The sequence below is a fragment of the Lottia gigantea genome (genome assembly GCF_000327385.1).
Source record: "Lottia gigantea unplaced genomic scaffold LOTGIsca_23, whole genome shotgun sequence".
Taxonomy (NCBI): Eukaryota; Metazoa; Mollusca; class Gastropoda; family Lottiidae; genus Lottia; species Lottia gigantea.
This window is the reverse complement of record NW_008708645.1, coordinates 1,579,849-1,594,185: the sequence shown is the minus strand read 5'-3', so window position 1 is coordinate 1,594,185 and position 14,337 is coordinate 1,579,849. Positions and strand designations below refer to the sequence as shown.

General features: G+C 35.4%; 1 protein-coding gene across 1 annotated transcript; it reads left to right on the top strand.

Moving 5' to 3' along the window:
- Positions 1–2,157: 2,157 nt before the first annotated feature.
- Positions 2,158–2,520, top strand: LOTGIDRAFT_116166 (hypothetical protein; the record flags this gene model as incomplete). Its single annotated transcript, XM_009054956.1, has 1 exon — positions 2,158–2,520. A coding segment is annotated over one exon (363 nt), but the record flags the coding sequence as incomplete, so codon positions are not given.
- Positions 2,521–14,337: the final 11,817 nt, after the last annotated feature.

The following is a 14,337-nucleotide window of genomic DNA, read 5'->3' as shown; positions in this document are numbered from 1 at the left end:
TAGCTTTGGCAAAACAAGCAATCTTTACTTCTCTTTTGGTGCATCCAATAGCATCGGCAAAGAATTGGCCACCAACTGTCAACTTTCCACAATAGTATATGACATTTTGGACCCTGGTTAGTTCTTTAACAACATATTCTTTTTCCATATCTTTATCATTCCTAAATTCTTTTAAAGCTAGTTCTACAAGCTGCAAGAAATGACATGATTATTACATCTAACATTAACATAGGACAACATTTTAAGAAGATCCCATCTCATCCAAACTATGCCAGGTCAGCTGAGATAATACATTTGGATGTTTTATATTTTCTATTCATCTAACACCAGCTCCAGTGGACAAAAAAAGAAGGTCAAGGGAAGAAAAATTTCTAAATTCCTGCAAAAATATTCTTAAATCTTAAACCTAAAAACAGCAGCTGCAATGATTAATTGTATAACTGAAACAAAGGCAAGGTAACATAAAATATGCAGACTAGCAGAAATTACAGTGTTGTTAGTGGCTACACTATAATTTTCTATATTCTAAATAAGGCATAAATAGTTCAAATCTAAAAATTAATAATATCTCGTCAATTTACTGTCTGTCATTTAAATTGAGTTTCCTGCAAATCCATTTTAATTAATATTAATAACCCAAAAAATCAAGGACAATAATGTTTAACAAAATAACAAACTGCCAATTTCTTCATGCAGATATCATACAACTTTGGATAGTAACCAGTTTCATTTGAGCTGAGAAGCCTAATTTGATTTTTAATTTGTCAAGGACACTAACTCAAATCTATTCATTCGAAATATTAACCTTCCTGAGATATCAATATGCACACCAAGTTTCATCAAAATTGGATAAAGCTGTTGCCAAATTTGATGGGTTGATGGGAAGAAAACCACTAATTCTATAATTATCAAATTCAAACTAGACAAAGATCTCATCATCATAACCAAGTTTAATCATGATCAAAGACTCTATTGTGTCCACAAGGAATGTGGACTGACAGAGGATCAATCAGTTTAGCTAGGAGCTTGGGGACGAATTGATAGTCACAGACTCACAGAGCAAAATTGTCTTCATTGATTTTCAAAAACAATGGAGATTTTCATTTGATTATTAGCCTAATAATGCAGCTATAAAGTGAAAAGCCCCTATCCACTACACATAACTTACTGATATGTTACCAATACTTTTACAATAGTATTGAATGAAAAAACAGAATGCTTTCAACTTTTCTTCTTTGGACATTTTCTGGAATCTTAAGTCTTGTTCATTAAATAAGGATGGTATTCCAGACTTCACTTTGGTTTGATCTTGATCAGTAACATCTGCAATAAAGATAGCAAGGTAATATACGCCAACTGGCAGCTTTGATTTTGAATAAAAATAATTAGCAGTACAGTAACAATTACCAGTATGAAATATTCAACCTTCAGTCATACATTTCTTTTAAACTCTTTAGGGCGATACTGAATAATATTGAGTATGAGTTATTGCTCTTAGAGCTAAATTTGAAAGCGTTTTCAAGAACAAGGGCAACAACTCATACTAAATATTTTTCAATTCTTCTGATTTTCAATAGGGTTCATCCTTAAGTGATTACGAACATTCACACCAAGTTTCATCAAAATCCGTCAAGAATTGTGCCTTCTAGATTGATAACTAGCTAAACATTGAACGCGTTTTCAAGAGCAAGGGCAATAATTCATACTAAATATTTTTTGATTTTTCTGATTTGCAATAGGGTTCATCCTTGGGTGATTACGAACACTTATGCCAAGTTTTGTCAAAATCCGTCAAGAATTGTTCTTTTCTAGAGTGTTTACAAGCTATCTCTCAAAAAAATCATCACCAAATTCAATAGTGCACATCTTCATAATGATATTAACACACATACAAAAGATCAAAAGAATCTATAGAGAATTGTAGTCTGTAGAGGGAGCACGAGCCAATAAAGTAAAAAAAAAGTCACACTTACTACTTTTCTTTTGACTCCCTTTAGAACACTCAGCTTCATTTAGTTTTTGAAAAACTTTCTTCAGGGCTTCAAAGTAAGCATCATCAACATGCATTGAAATATCTATTGGCTTGCCACCTTTTGGAGCCAAATTATCACTGTCTGAAATATAAATCCCAATAAATACATAATCCCTGTGGATCCCAATAAATACATAATCCCTGTGGATCCCAATAAATACATAATCCCTGTGGATCCCAATAAATACACAAGATCTGTGGATCCCAATAAATACACAAGATCTGTGGATCCCAATAAATACACAAGATCTGTGGATCCCAATTCATACATAAGATCTGTGGATCCCAATAAATACAAAAAATCTGTGGATCCCAATTCATACACAAGATCTGTAGATCCAAATAAATACACAAGATCTGTGGATCCCAATAAATACACAAGATCTGTGGATTCCTATAAATACACAAGATCTGTTGAACTGTTTCTGGTTTCAGGGAGATTGGTTTGTTTTAGCCTTGAATTTGATCATACAGTCTTGTCTATTTGACTCCTCTTTGGAACTTACAAACTACAGAATAAAAATATCTGGTACAGCCATTTATTTACAGAATGAACAATTTCTGCAAGGTCAAAATTTTCTGGTGTTGGAATTTATATGATTAGCAATATGGCTCTTTTTGCAATGTACCATTTGTAGCCCTACAATAACTGAACAAACTTACCTTTACTCATCTGAATAGAATCTTCTCCAGTTGGCTCAGTTGGGTCATAGGCTTCACTTGTTTTGGTCTTTACACTCTCTGTGACCTTTTTATCACCTGCAGACTTTTTACTGTCTGCAGCTGAAGCTCCATCAATCTCCTTTTTCAACTGACTAATAGAATTTGTTGATTTCTTTACTGAATCATTGCTGCTGCTGTTTGTTTGTTCCTTGCCAAATTTGGATGATTTTGACGCACTTCTGGTAACAGGAGTTCTCTTTGAGTTAGACCCTTGTTTTTCATCTGAGTTTGCATTCCGCCCATGCTTTCCTTTTTCAGGGGTTATAGGTTCAGTATCTAAAGAAGAACCAAATGAACTCCTTTTGGAAGTTTCAGCCTTAGATAGATTCTTTTGAGATGAGGATGACCTCTTTTTAGTTGGACTATTAGCTTGACAAACATCATCAATACTCTTTCGATGTTGTTCTGGAGACTTTGCTCTGGCAGCTTGAGAAGCTGCAATGGCTTTTTCAAAAAATTCTAAAGGAGGAGTTTTTCTCTTGAAAGGAGCTGGTGATCTACTTCTGCTGTGCCACGACCAGGAACCACTTCTTGATCGGTTTCTCCTTTTACGATCCCTGGATCTAGAAGAACTTCTTGTCTTGCTCCTTCTCTTTCTGTCTCGTGATCTTCTGGAATAGGATCTTGACTGGGATTTATGCGAATACGGTGATTTATTTCTGCCCCTGGAATGATGAATTTCATCTGGGGACACACACTCTGTTGAATTGTAAAGAAGCCTATCGATCTCTTCTCTTCTTTGTAGAAATAATTTTAGATCTTCATCATTTGTGTCCGAGTCAGGATTCTTGGAACCTGATATAGCTGGATCACTATCATCAGATACTTCATCAAGCATCTCTTTTCTACGCTTACTTTTTACTGCCATTGGAGATGAAAGAATCGACCAAGGAGATTCCGAACTATCACATTCATCATATTGTTGAGAAGGAGCTTTTATATCCTCTAAACTGTCTGTATCATCAAAATCATCATACAAATCATTGATAGTCTTTTGCTTTACTGGTTGTTTTTTCTCTGACTCTTTTGAGTTTCTACTTCTGTTATCATCAGTCTTGATCTGAATATTCCACATTCTATTTAAAGAAAATTAAAATAAATCATCAATTCATTTCAATTAAAGGTACATTCCACTTTCTTTGTGCTCATATTTGTGAAAACTAAGCTTAATTGATAGAATTTTTGCCAAAATATCCTCAAATACAAATCTAGCTCAACATATCTTCAAATGCAAAACTTCAAACACAAAACTCTACTAACAAATGTTCAAAACAAATAGTTTGTTGTATTTGAGTTTTGTTTGACATTCTGCATTTGAAGATATGTTGAGCTAGATTTGTATTTGTAGATTTGTATTTGAGGATATTTTTGGCAAGAATTCTATTAATTTAATAATTGGAAAACCTATTGTTAATCGAAGAATTTTCAGTACAAATTATGATTTTTGTACAAAATGTTCATTTTCAATAACAAATGTTGAATTAAGGGTGCAAATTAAGATATAAGATATAAGAATTTAGAATTAAGAATTAAGAAATAGCAATGAAGAACATTGAATAAACATAGGCTAGCGAATACTCCCACCAGCATCTTGATAAAAAACTAAATGTGAACTGTAAAACAAACTCTATATCATAGTTTGATGCAATATCACATTTAGCTTGTATTTTCATATCTCTCTATTGAAACTACCTGGTTCTATATTAGGAGGCAGATAGCAAGTTTTCTTTCTAGAAGCTAAAACCAACTTTAGCATTGTTAAATTTAACACAAATTTTACTTGGTTTATTGTGTTGATCCTTTTCAATAAATGTCACAGTAAAATTATCGGATCATCACCAAATTCAATAGTGCACATCTTCATAATGATATTAACACACATACAAAAGATCAAAAGAATCCTTGGAGAATTGTAGCCTGTAGAGTAGACACAAGCAAAATAAGTGAAAAAAAAATGAACGCGATATCAGTTTTATCTGATATCTCTGAACAAAATTATCAGATCATCACCAAATTCAATAGTGCACAACTTCATAATGATATTGACACACATACAAAAGATCAAAATAATCCATGGAGAATTGTAGCCTGTAAAGGAGGCACAAGGTAAATGTGAACGGACAGACGGACCGACTGGGGCAACTACAATACACGCCCATACCGACGTGTGGGCCTATAAAAAACCATTCTGCCTTCCATAGATAAATTTCTCAATTATTCAATCAACAAAACAACACAAGTTTAGATGTTTATTTAGTAAAGTACACTTTGAAGACTTATAAAGTGATGAATTTTTTTGTCAAGAATGTTCTCTTCCAATTTAAATTGAAATCATGACCCGTGAGAACCTCCCCGACATCGGCTAACCGATTTATCATTTCAAAACTAGGTCAAACTGCTTAAATAACAATTTGTACTCTCCCTTTTTAATGAACCCTTTTAATACAAAAATAGCATACTTTAAAAATATCTTCAGGAATAATTTACGAAAATTTTGACAGTGAATACCTCTTACTAAAAATGCGAAATGTCCCTTTAACGGTTGAAAATTGTTTCAATACGAAAACTCCAATAAGGCCAATTTGGCAATTCCAGTTGCAGGGTGGCATTTGTTGTTCCAGGAAGGCTTGCATTTCCTGTCGTGCAAACAGTACTTATCTTATTAGAGAATAATTCATGGTGTCCCTAAACTTTTGAATTCAGAGGATAGCTACTTAAGAACATAACTACCTCTGTTTGAGAGCTGAAAAAATATCTTATGAAAAGACTTCAAGTGTAAATGGTTGACAGAGTATCGTATAACACTTTGAGTTCTTCGACCTATTCAACCAAAAACTTGCATAATAATACAGTATACAAGGTTTTTTGTTTTCATCCGCAGAAAAAGGAACATTGAACCTTGTATAATATAACATTTTACGAGGTTTTAAATCTGACTGTTTATATACCTGTTATTTATTTGGTGGTTTTTGGGTTATTCACTATCAAGCTAAGAAGGTTTTGATCAAAAGATCCGCGCTTTTACAAGCTTTCAAGCGGTGCCAAAATGACCAAATATGGCATATACGAGGTTTCAAGCGGTCACCCAGGATATATTCCAGTGAACGAAGTCACATGAAAAACTAGCGGATATCAGCAGAAAAATTCTATGGAACACAATGTGAGCCATATTCTTATGTTTCAATGACTTTTAGCAATAAATCACTCTTACGTTTTACTTTATCTTCCTTTTTCAGTCACTATTTTTTTTTAAATCATAGAAGGAATTTTCATTAGTTATAATGAAATATTATTTAAAATAAATACGAAGAAAAGTTAATTATAACACGGGGTATCCATCCAACGTGGTTTTGTTTTAAGGATCGAACATCGTACATGAAAATAGGTGTCGCATCTTGCAGCCGTTGTCGAGTTGGTTACTCATGAAATATGGGTCATAGTGAGGGATTCATGAAGAAAATCGAAACAACCTAATTTTAATTACTTTATAGATTATCTGAGGAAACATCTAAGACATAAACGAAATTTGGTGTTGAATCATTATATGCATGAATATAGGTTACACCACTGTACTGATATAACTATAAGGGTAAAGGACACTGATTACAAAGAACATAATCAACTTAAATTTGAGACTCTCAGTATGATTTTGGAATTGAATATAATTGATTGACTAAATTGCGATTCTGAAAAGTTGCAGACCATCATCGGTAGTTTACTCATTCGTCGGTAGTAAAAAGTCTAAGTAGCTTTTCCTTATTGTGTTACATTTGTAAGAGATGTTTACAATTCTCATCACAAAGATAGCTTGTTTTCATTGGTTTTGAATCTAAGAAGTGTCTTACACTTTAGAATCTGCACATCATCTAGTTAAAAATTCGTCAATTTATGATTTTGATGCATCTTGAGAGTCAAGTTGTCGCATGCTGCACAACTTCCGGTTCATATTTATGAAGAAAACATAACTCTTTTAAAATCAGACAACAAATATGTTTTCGAAGCTTTTACAGAGCCGTATATAGAGAGAGTCTGGCCAACTACGTCACAAGGCGCCATCTTGTTACCCTCTCTTAGCTACAAGGCGGCCGACGTTATCCCTCGTAAACGCTCTAGAATTTACAGTTTTTAACCGATTTTGATAAAATTTGGTATGTCTATACAAAAACACAAAAAGAAGACAAATTTTGAATTTTAGCACTTTCCAAATATTAACCACCGAAATATTAAACCTGTAATCTTCCATATTAAAATAGCTAGGGCCTAGCTGTATATTCTACAGCTATATGGAACAATAGGCTAATCACTAGTTATAGTTTATGCAACATATTTATAAGTAATATAATGTATAATATAATTCATATTGTTTTTGATCAATAGGCCCGTGTGCCTGACGAATGTCAAAACGGTGCATAAACTATAACCAATGATTTTTGTTACATAAAGCTTTAGAATATAGTGAAGTTAGTATAAAGGACCGAACTCCATCTTTGTCGAAGAAATTTAGTCATCATGAAAATTGCTCAAAGCAAGATGTGCACTATAAATCGTTATCAACAGAAACAGGCCCGTAACCAGACCAATGTGCCAAGGGGGGCGAATGCATTTGCACGGAGACTGAAATAGCTGATAGAGACTGATTTCAGCTTCGATTGAGAACTTGTTTGAATTTTGCAGTGGAGGGGGGAGGGGGGCGAAAATAATTCAAGGAAGCGCCGCACCCCACTCCCCACCCCTGTCTCTTTTACTTGTGGACCTGAACAGAAAAAGGCTCATTATTCAGTTTCAATCAGCACAATTTATTTTATGTCATGAAGGCATGAAAGTTATATCACACCACTCAATAATCATCATTTCAGCTTTGAAACCATTTTGCTTCAGCTGTCGGCTGTTGTCCTGGCGATCTGTTTCTCTTTGACTGTCGTCGAAGTGATTCTGGAAGAGAAACCAAAATTTACACAAGTGACTGGCCCAAAAGACTTAGTGTTCACATTATAGTCTAGACCCACAGTCTACATTGCCCTTCCATATTTTTCTGCGAATGTCAATAATGAAATAACATAAACAATGGTGGCGTTTCATTTGATCTCTAAAGGGGGTGGGGTAATACTGATGGGCATTTAGGAAATCAATGATATTGATAGGGAGAAGGGTTTTGGGTTGAAAATCAGGACCAGCACAAATATTAGGATTAGGAGCCATGGCCCCTTAAATACTAAAAAAGTAAATAGTCTTAGAATTTCACATTTATAGAAAAACATAAATCGATCGATTATGTGTAGGCCTATCAGAAATGTTGTTGACAGTGTCTCAGAAGCCATGGTGCATGCTCCTCGTCTAGGCCTAGGTTTAGATAGCCAGTGCGTGGAAAGAAACCCTCTCACAAAGTTTTCATATCTATTATATCCAGTTTTTAGACCTGAACATAACACGATTTGCAAAACCCCTGAAATCATCGAATGTACTTACTTCGCATAGAAGAGAGTTGTCGTGGGGAGTCCAGTCGGATCGTTTGACCTTTACTTCCCATTCTCTGCGTCTCCTTTTATCCTTAGGGAACCTGTGCATCACTATACCTTCTCCAGATTTGACAGAGCATTTCTATGCCACACATCGAAGCATTCTGTTGCCAGACAAGACCAGGAATTAGGCTTAAACAACGTAAAGAATACCCAGGCTCCTACGCCTAAACGTCGCGGGAAGGGTAACAATATGGCGGCCTTCAATCACGTTACCACTCTGCGCCAATCATGGTTCAGCGCGGCGAGATCACAAGTTGGCCAGACTCTCTCTATATACGGCTCTGAGCTTTTACAGAGCCGTATATAGAGAGAGTCTGGCCAATTACGTCACAAGGCGCCATCTTGTTACCCTCTCTTAGCTACAAGGCGGCCGACGTTATCCATCGTAAACTCTCTAGAATTTACAGTTTTTAACCGATTTTGATAAAATTTGGTATGTCTATACAAAAACACAAAAAAAAGAAAAATTTTGAATTTTAGCACTTTCCAAATATTAATCACCGAAATATTAAACCTGTAATCTTCCTTATTAAAATAGCTAGGATCTAGCTGTATATTCTACAGCTATATGGAACAATAAGCTAATCACTAGTTATAGTTTATGCAACATATTTATAAGTAATATAATGTATAATATAATTCATATTGTTTTTGATCAATAGGCCCGTGTGCCTGACGACTGTCAAAACGGTGCATAAACTATAACCGATGATTTTTGTTACATAAAGCTTTAGAATATAGTGAAGTTAGTATAAGGGATTGCACTCCATCTTTGTGGAAGAAATTTAGTCATCATGAAAATTGCTCAAAGCAAGATGTGCACTATAAATCGTTATCAACAGAAACAGGCCCGTAACCAGACCAATGTGCCAAGGGGGGCGAATGCATTTGCACGGAGACTGAAATGGCTGATAGAGACTGATTTCAGCTTCGATTGAGAACTTGTTTGAATTTTGCAGTGGAGGGGGGGGGGCGAAAATAATTCAAGGAAGCGCCGCCCCACCCCACTACCCACCCCTGTCTCTTTTACTTGTGGGCCTGAACAGAAAAAGGCTCATTATTCAGTTTCAATCAGCACAATTTATTATATGTCATGAAGGCATGAAAGTTATATCACACCACTCAATAATCATCATTTCAGCTTTGAAACCATTTTGCTTCAGCTGGCAGCTGTTGTCCTGGCGATCTGTTTCTCTTTGACTGTCGTCGAAGTGATTCTGGAAGAGAAACCAAAATTTACACAAGTGACTGGCCCAAAAGACATAGTGTTCACATTATAGTCTAGACCCACAGTCTACATTGCCCTTCCATATTTTTCTGCGAATGTCAATAATGAAATAACATAAACAATGGTGGCGTTTCGTTTGATCTCTAAAGGGGGTGGAGTAATACTGATAGGCATTTAGGAAATCAATGATATTGATAGGGAGAAGGGTGGTGGTGGAGGGGTTTTGAGTTGAAAATCAGGACCAGCACAAATATTAGAATTAGGAGCCATGGCCCCTTGCCTCACCGTACAAGCACCAATATGGCGCACACCTTTAAATTATACTGTTTGTTTTGGTGATTGGAAGTAAATAATACTAAATACTAAATAAGTAAATAGTCTTAGAATTTCACATTTAAAGAAAAACATAAATCGATCGATTAAGTGTAGGCCTATCAGAAATGTTGTTGACACTGACAGTGTCTCAGAAGCCATAGTGCATGCTCCTCGTCTAGGCCTAGGCTTAGATAGCCAGTGCGTGGAAAGAAACCCTCTCACAAAGTTTCCATATCTATTATATCCAGTTTTTAGACCTGAACATAACACAATTTGCAAAACCCCTGAAATCATCGAATGTTGTCGTGGGAAGGGTAACAATATGGCGGCCTTCAATCACGTTACCACTCTGCGCCAATCATAGTTCAGCGCGGCGAGATCACAAGTTGGCCAGACTCTCTCTATACACGGCTCTGAGCTTTTAAAATGTTTATTGACTCGGAGATATACGAGAGCCTTCCAGGCATGGGCGCAGATCACGGTGGGGACAGAGGAACCGGTTCCCACCACTTTTTACAGTGGTCCGGACACGATAGGGTTGGTCTTCACCACTTTTTGTGGCTGTTGTGATTATCAAACTACTTTCAAATACAGTGGTGTAACCTATTTTCGTGGATAAAAGGATTCAACACCGAATTTCGTCAAAGTTAAAAAAACGATAACAAATTTTTATGTCTGAGATGTTTCCTCAGATATTCTACAAAATAATTAAAATTGGTTTATTTCGATTTTCTTTATGAATCCTTCACTTTGACCCATATTTCATGAGCAACCAACTCGGCAACAGTGGCAGAATGCGTCACCTATTTTCGTGTACAATGTTTGATCTATAAATAAGTCTCGAAAAACACGTATGGATACCGGGTGGTATAATTAACTTCTGTTAGTACCGGTATTTATCTTTAATATCAATTCATTATACCTAGTGACAATTCCTTCAAAGAACCACGATTTAAAAAAAAATAGTGACTGACAAAATAAGATACGTAGCGTGATTTATTGCTAAAAGTCACTGAAACAACAAAAGAATATGGTCCACTTTGTGTTCCATAGAAATTTTCTGCTGACACGGAATCCGCTAGTTAATCAGGTGACTACATTCTAACAGACGACACTTGGAATTCCGATTACCGTACCGCTTGCGGGATTATAAGGAAATTCTGCCGATAAAAAATGGTGACGTTTGGTAAAGATAGCTTGCGTTGCAAGGTAACATACGCCCACTGGCAGCTGTCAGAAATAATAAAACAGTCTTTAGTGACTAAAATACGAATTTTCTCATATTGAAGAAATTATTTATGCTGAATAATTCCACAAATTTTTTAAAATCAATATCAATAACCCAAATACAACATTAAATCACACAGCTCTAATCAAGGGCAAAAAACAACTTTTGACGCGTGTTTACAAAGTCAAGGGCAATAACTCAAAAATGTTCATCAAAAATATCTCTTGTTTGAACTTGTCCGAGATCTTATCAATTTCAATGATCACACGAAGTTTCATCAGAATCGGTTGAAAACTGTAGCTTCTATTGTGCTAACGAACAAATTTTGACGCGTTTTACAAAGTCAAGGGCAATAACTGGAAAACCGTTCATCAAAAATGCATCAAGTTAGAACTTGTCCGAGATCTTATTAATTCCAATGATCACAACAAGTTTCATCAGAATCGGTTGAAAACTGTAGCGTCAATCCTGCTCACAAACTATTTTTAACAAATTTCGACGCATTTTAACAAAGTCAAGGGCAATAACTCAAAAACCGTTCATCGAAAATGCGTCAAGTAAGAACTTGTCCGAGATCTTATCAATTCTAATGATCACACCAAGTTTCATCAGAATCAGTTGAAAACTGTAGCTTCAATCCTGCTCACGAACTATTTTTAACAAATATTGACGCGTTTTAACAAAGCCAAGGGCAATAACTCAAAAACCGTTCATCGAAAATGCGTCAAGTTAGAACTTGTCCGAAATCTTATCAATTCCAATGATCACACCAAGTTTCATCAGAATCGGTTGAAAACTGTAGCTTCAATCCTGCTCACGAACTATTTTTAACAAATTTCGACACGTTTTAACGAAGTCAAGGGCAATAACTCAAAAACCGTTCATCGAAAATGCGTCAAGTTAGAACTTGTCCGAGATCTTATCAATTCCAATGATCACACCAAGTTTCATCAGAATCGGTTGAAAACTGTAGCTTCAATCCTGCTCACGAACTCTTTTTAACAAATTTCAACGCGTTTTAACAAAGTCAAGGGCAATAACTCAAAAACCGTTCATCGAAAATGCGTCAAGTTAGAACTTGTCCGAGATCTTATGAATTCCAAAGATCACACCAAGTTTCATCAGAATCGGATGAAAACTGTAGCTTCAATCCTGCTCACGAACAATTTTTAACAAATTTCAAGGCGTTCTAAGTCAAGGGCAATATCTCAAAAACCCTTCATCGAAAATATGTCAAATTCGAACTTGACCGAGATCTTATCAATCTAAAGCATCACAACAAGTTTTATCAAAATCAGATAAAAACTGTAGTCTCTATAGTGCTCACAAGAAATGTTGACGGACGGACCGACGGACCAACGGACAGGGGCGACGACAATATACGACCACATATTCATGTGGGCGTATAATAACTGAAATCCGCCATTTTGTATTTGTCAAAGTATACATTAATACAGTTTACTTTGCTTGAAACTACTGGATTCATTCTACTAGCTGATATTGTAGAGAAAACCCATGTTTATTAAAACAATCTAATGCGGAGGTCGCGCAAGGTCGCTCAAATAAATCATTAAACATTTCCGGAAATCCACGAATAATAGGTTTCCACGAAATTAGGTTACTTTGTGAAATACTTCTTCATCCGTGATTGATATACTTCCTCATATTAATAATTCATTTGTAGCAACCAATTATGTATTGCCAAACTGTTTCTTGGATATCGATTGTCGTTATGTCGTTATCGTTCGTGCTTGGGTTTTTGTTATATTTATACTATATTAACTTTATAATTGACCATATTTCACAGGTATGAGAAATAAAATCCATCATATGATCTGATCTATGAAGTTTGGTAAAGTGGTACAATGGATGATAACTAATCAACGAATTTACTATCGTACTCTCGAAATGCGCGTGAATGGCGTTTCTTGCGATCTTATTCTCTAGCTGAGAGCTGAGGCCTTACAACGAAAACCAACACATCACTTTGACAGAAGTTGAATTATTTACATCGTGTCCAAACCACACCGCCTTTCGTCATATACTTCTTTAATTCGACCATGTCAAAACCCGTATTCGTGATACGATGTATCAGCCTATTTAAAGCCTAGCTCATATCTTCATCCTGTCAAAGCATCAGTTTTTTTTATAACTGAGATCACCATTAATCATCTTCGTGATTGGTTTTGTTCAACTCTCACTTTTATTTGAAATTTACACAATTCCATGGGGGCGTATACAATTTAATTTTATTTTTCTGAATATATTTTACACAAATCGAAATTATGGATTCCACTACTCGAAATTTCGAAGTTGTGCATAACATATGAAGAAAAATATAAATAAAAATATGTTTTTTTTGGTGTACCTAAAAGGCTTTTGTTGATATAAAAATAAATCATGTATTTAAATAAATAAAGATAGCTTGCCAGGCAAGACAATATACGCCCACTGACAGCTTTGATTTTGAATAAAAATATTTAGCAGTACAGTAACAATCACCAGTATGAAATATTCAACCTTCAGTCATACACTTCTTTTGAACTCTTTAGGGCGATACTGAATACTATTGAGTATGAGTTATTGCCCTTGTTCTTGAAAACGTGTTCAATCTTTAGCTCATGAAAACTCTAGAAGGCAAATATTCAATCTTCAGCGAGGGACTGAATAATAAAATCAAGTATTGTCAAAATCCAGCAACAATCGTGCCTTTTAGTGTTTCAGAGCTAAATTTGAAAGCGTTTTCAAGAACAAGGGCAAAAACTCATACTAAATATTTTTCGATTTTTCGGATTTTCAGTAGGGTTTATCCTTGGGTGATAAACACTCATGCCAAGTTTCGTCAAAATCGGTCCAGAATTGTGCCTTCTAGTTTGTTAAAGAGCTGAAAATCGAACGCGTTTTCAAGAACAAGGGCAATAACTCATACTAAACATTTTTCGATTCTTCTGATTTTCAATAGGGTTCATCCTTGGGTGATTACTAACACTCATACCAAGTTTCATCTAAATCCGTTAAGAATTGAACCTTCTGGAGTGTTTACAAGCTTAAATTGAATGCGTTTTCAAGAACAAGGCCAATAACTCATACTTAATATTTTTCGATTTTTCTGATTTTTAATAGGGTTCATCCTTGAGTGATTACAAACAACCATACCAAGTTTCATCGAAATCAGTCAAAACTTGTGCCTTATTGTTGACGGACGTGGGTGACGGGAATATATTCTTGACTCTCTAGAATAGATAAAAAAAAATTGGCGAAGGACGAACTTAAATCAATAAACGACGACATG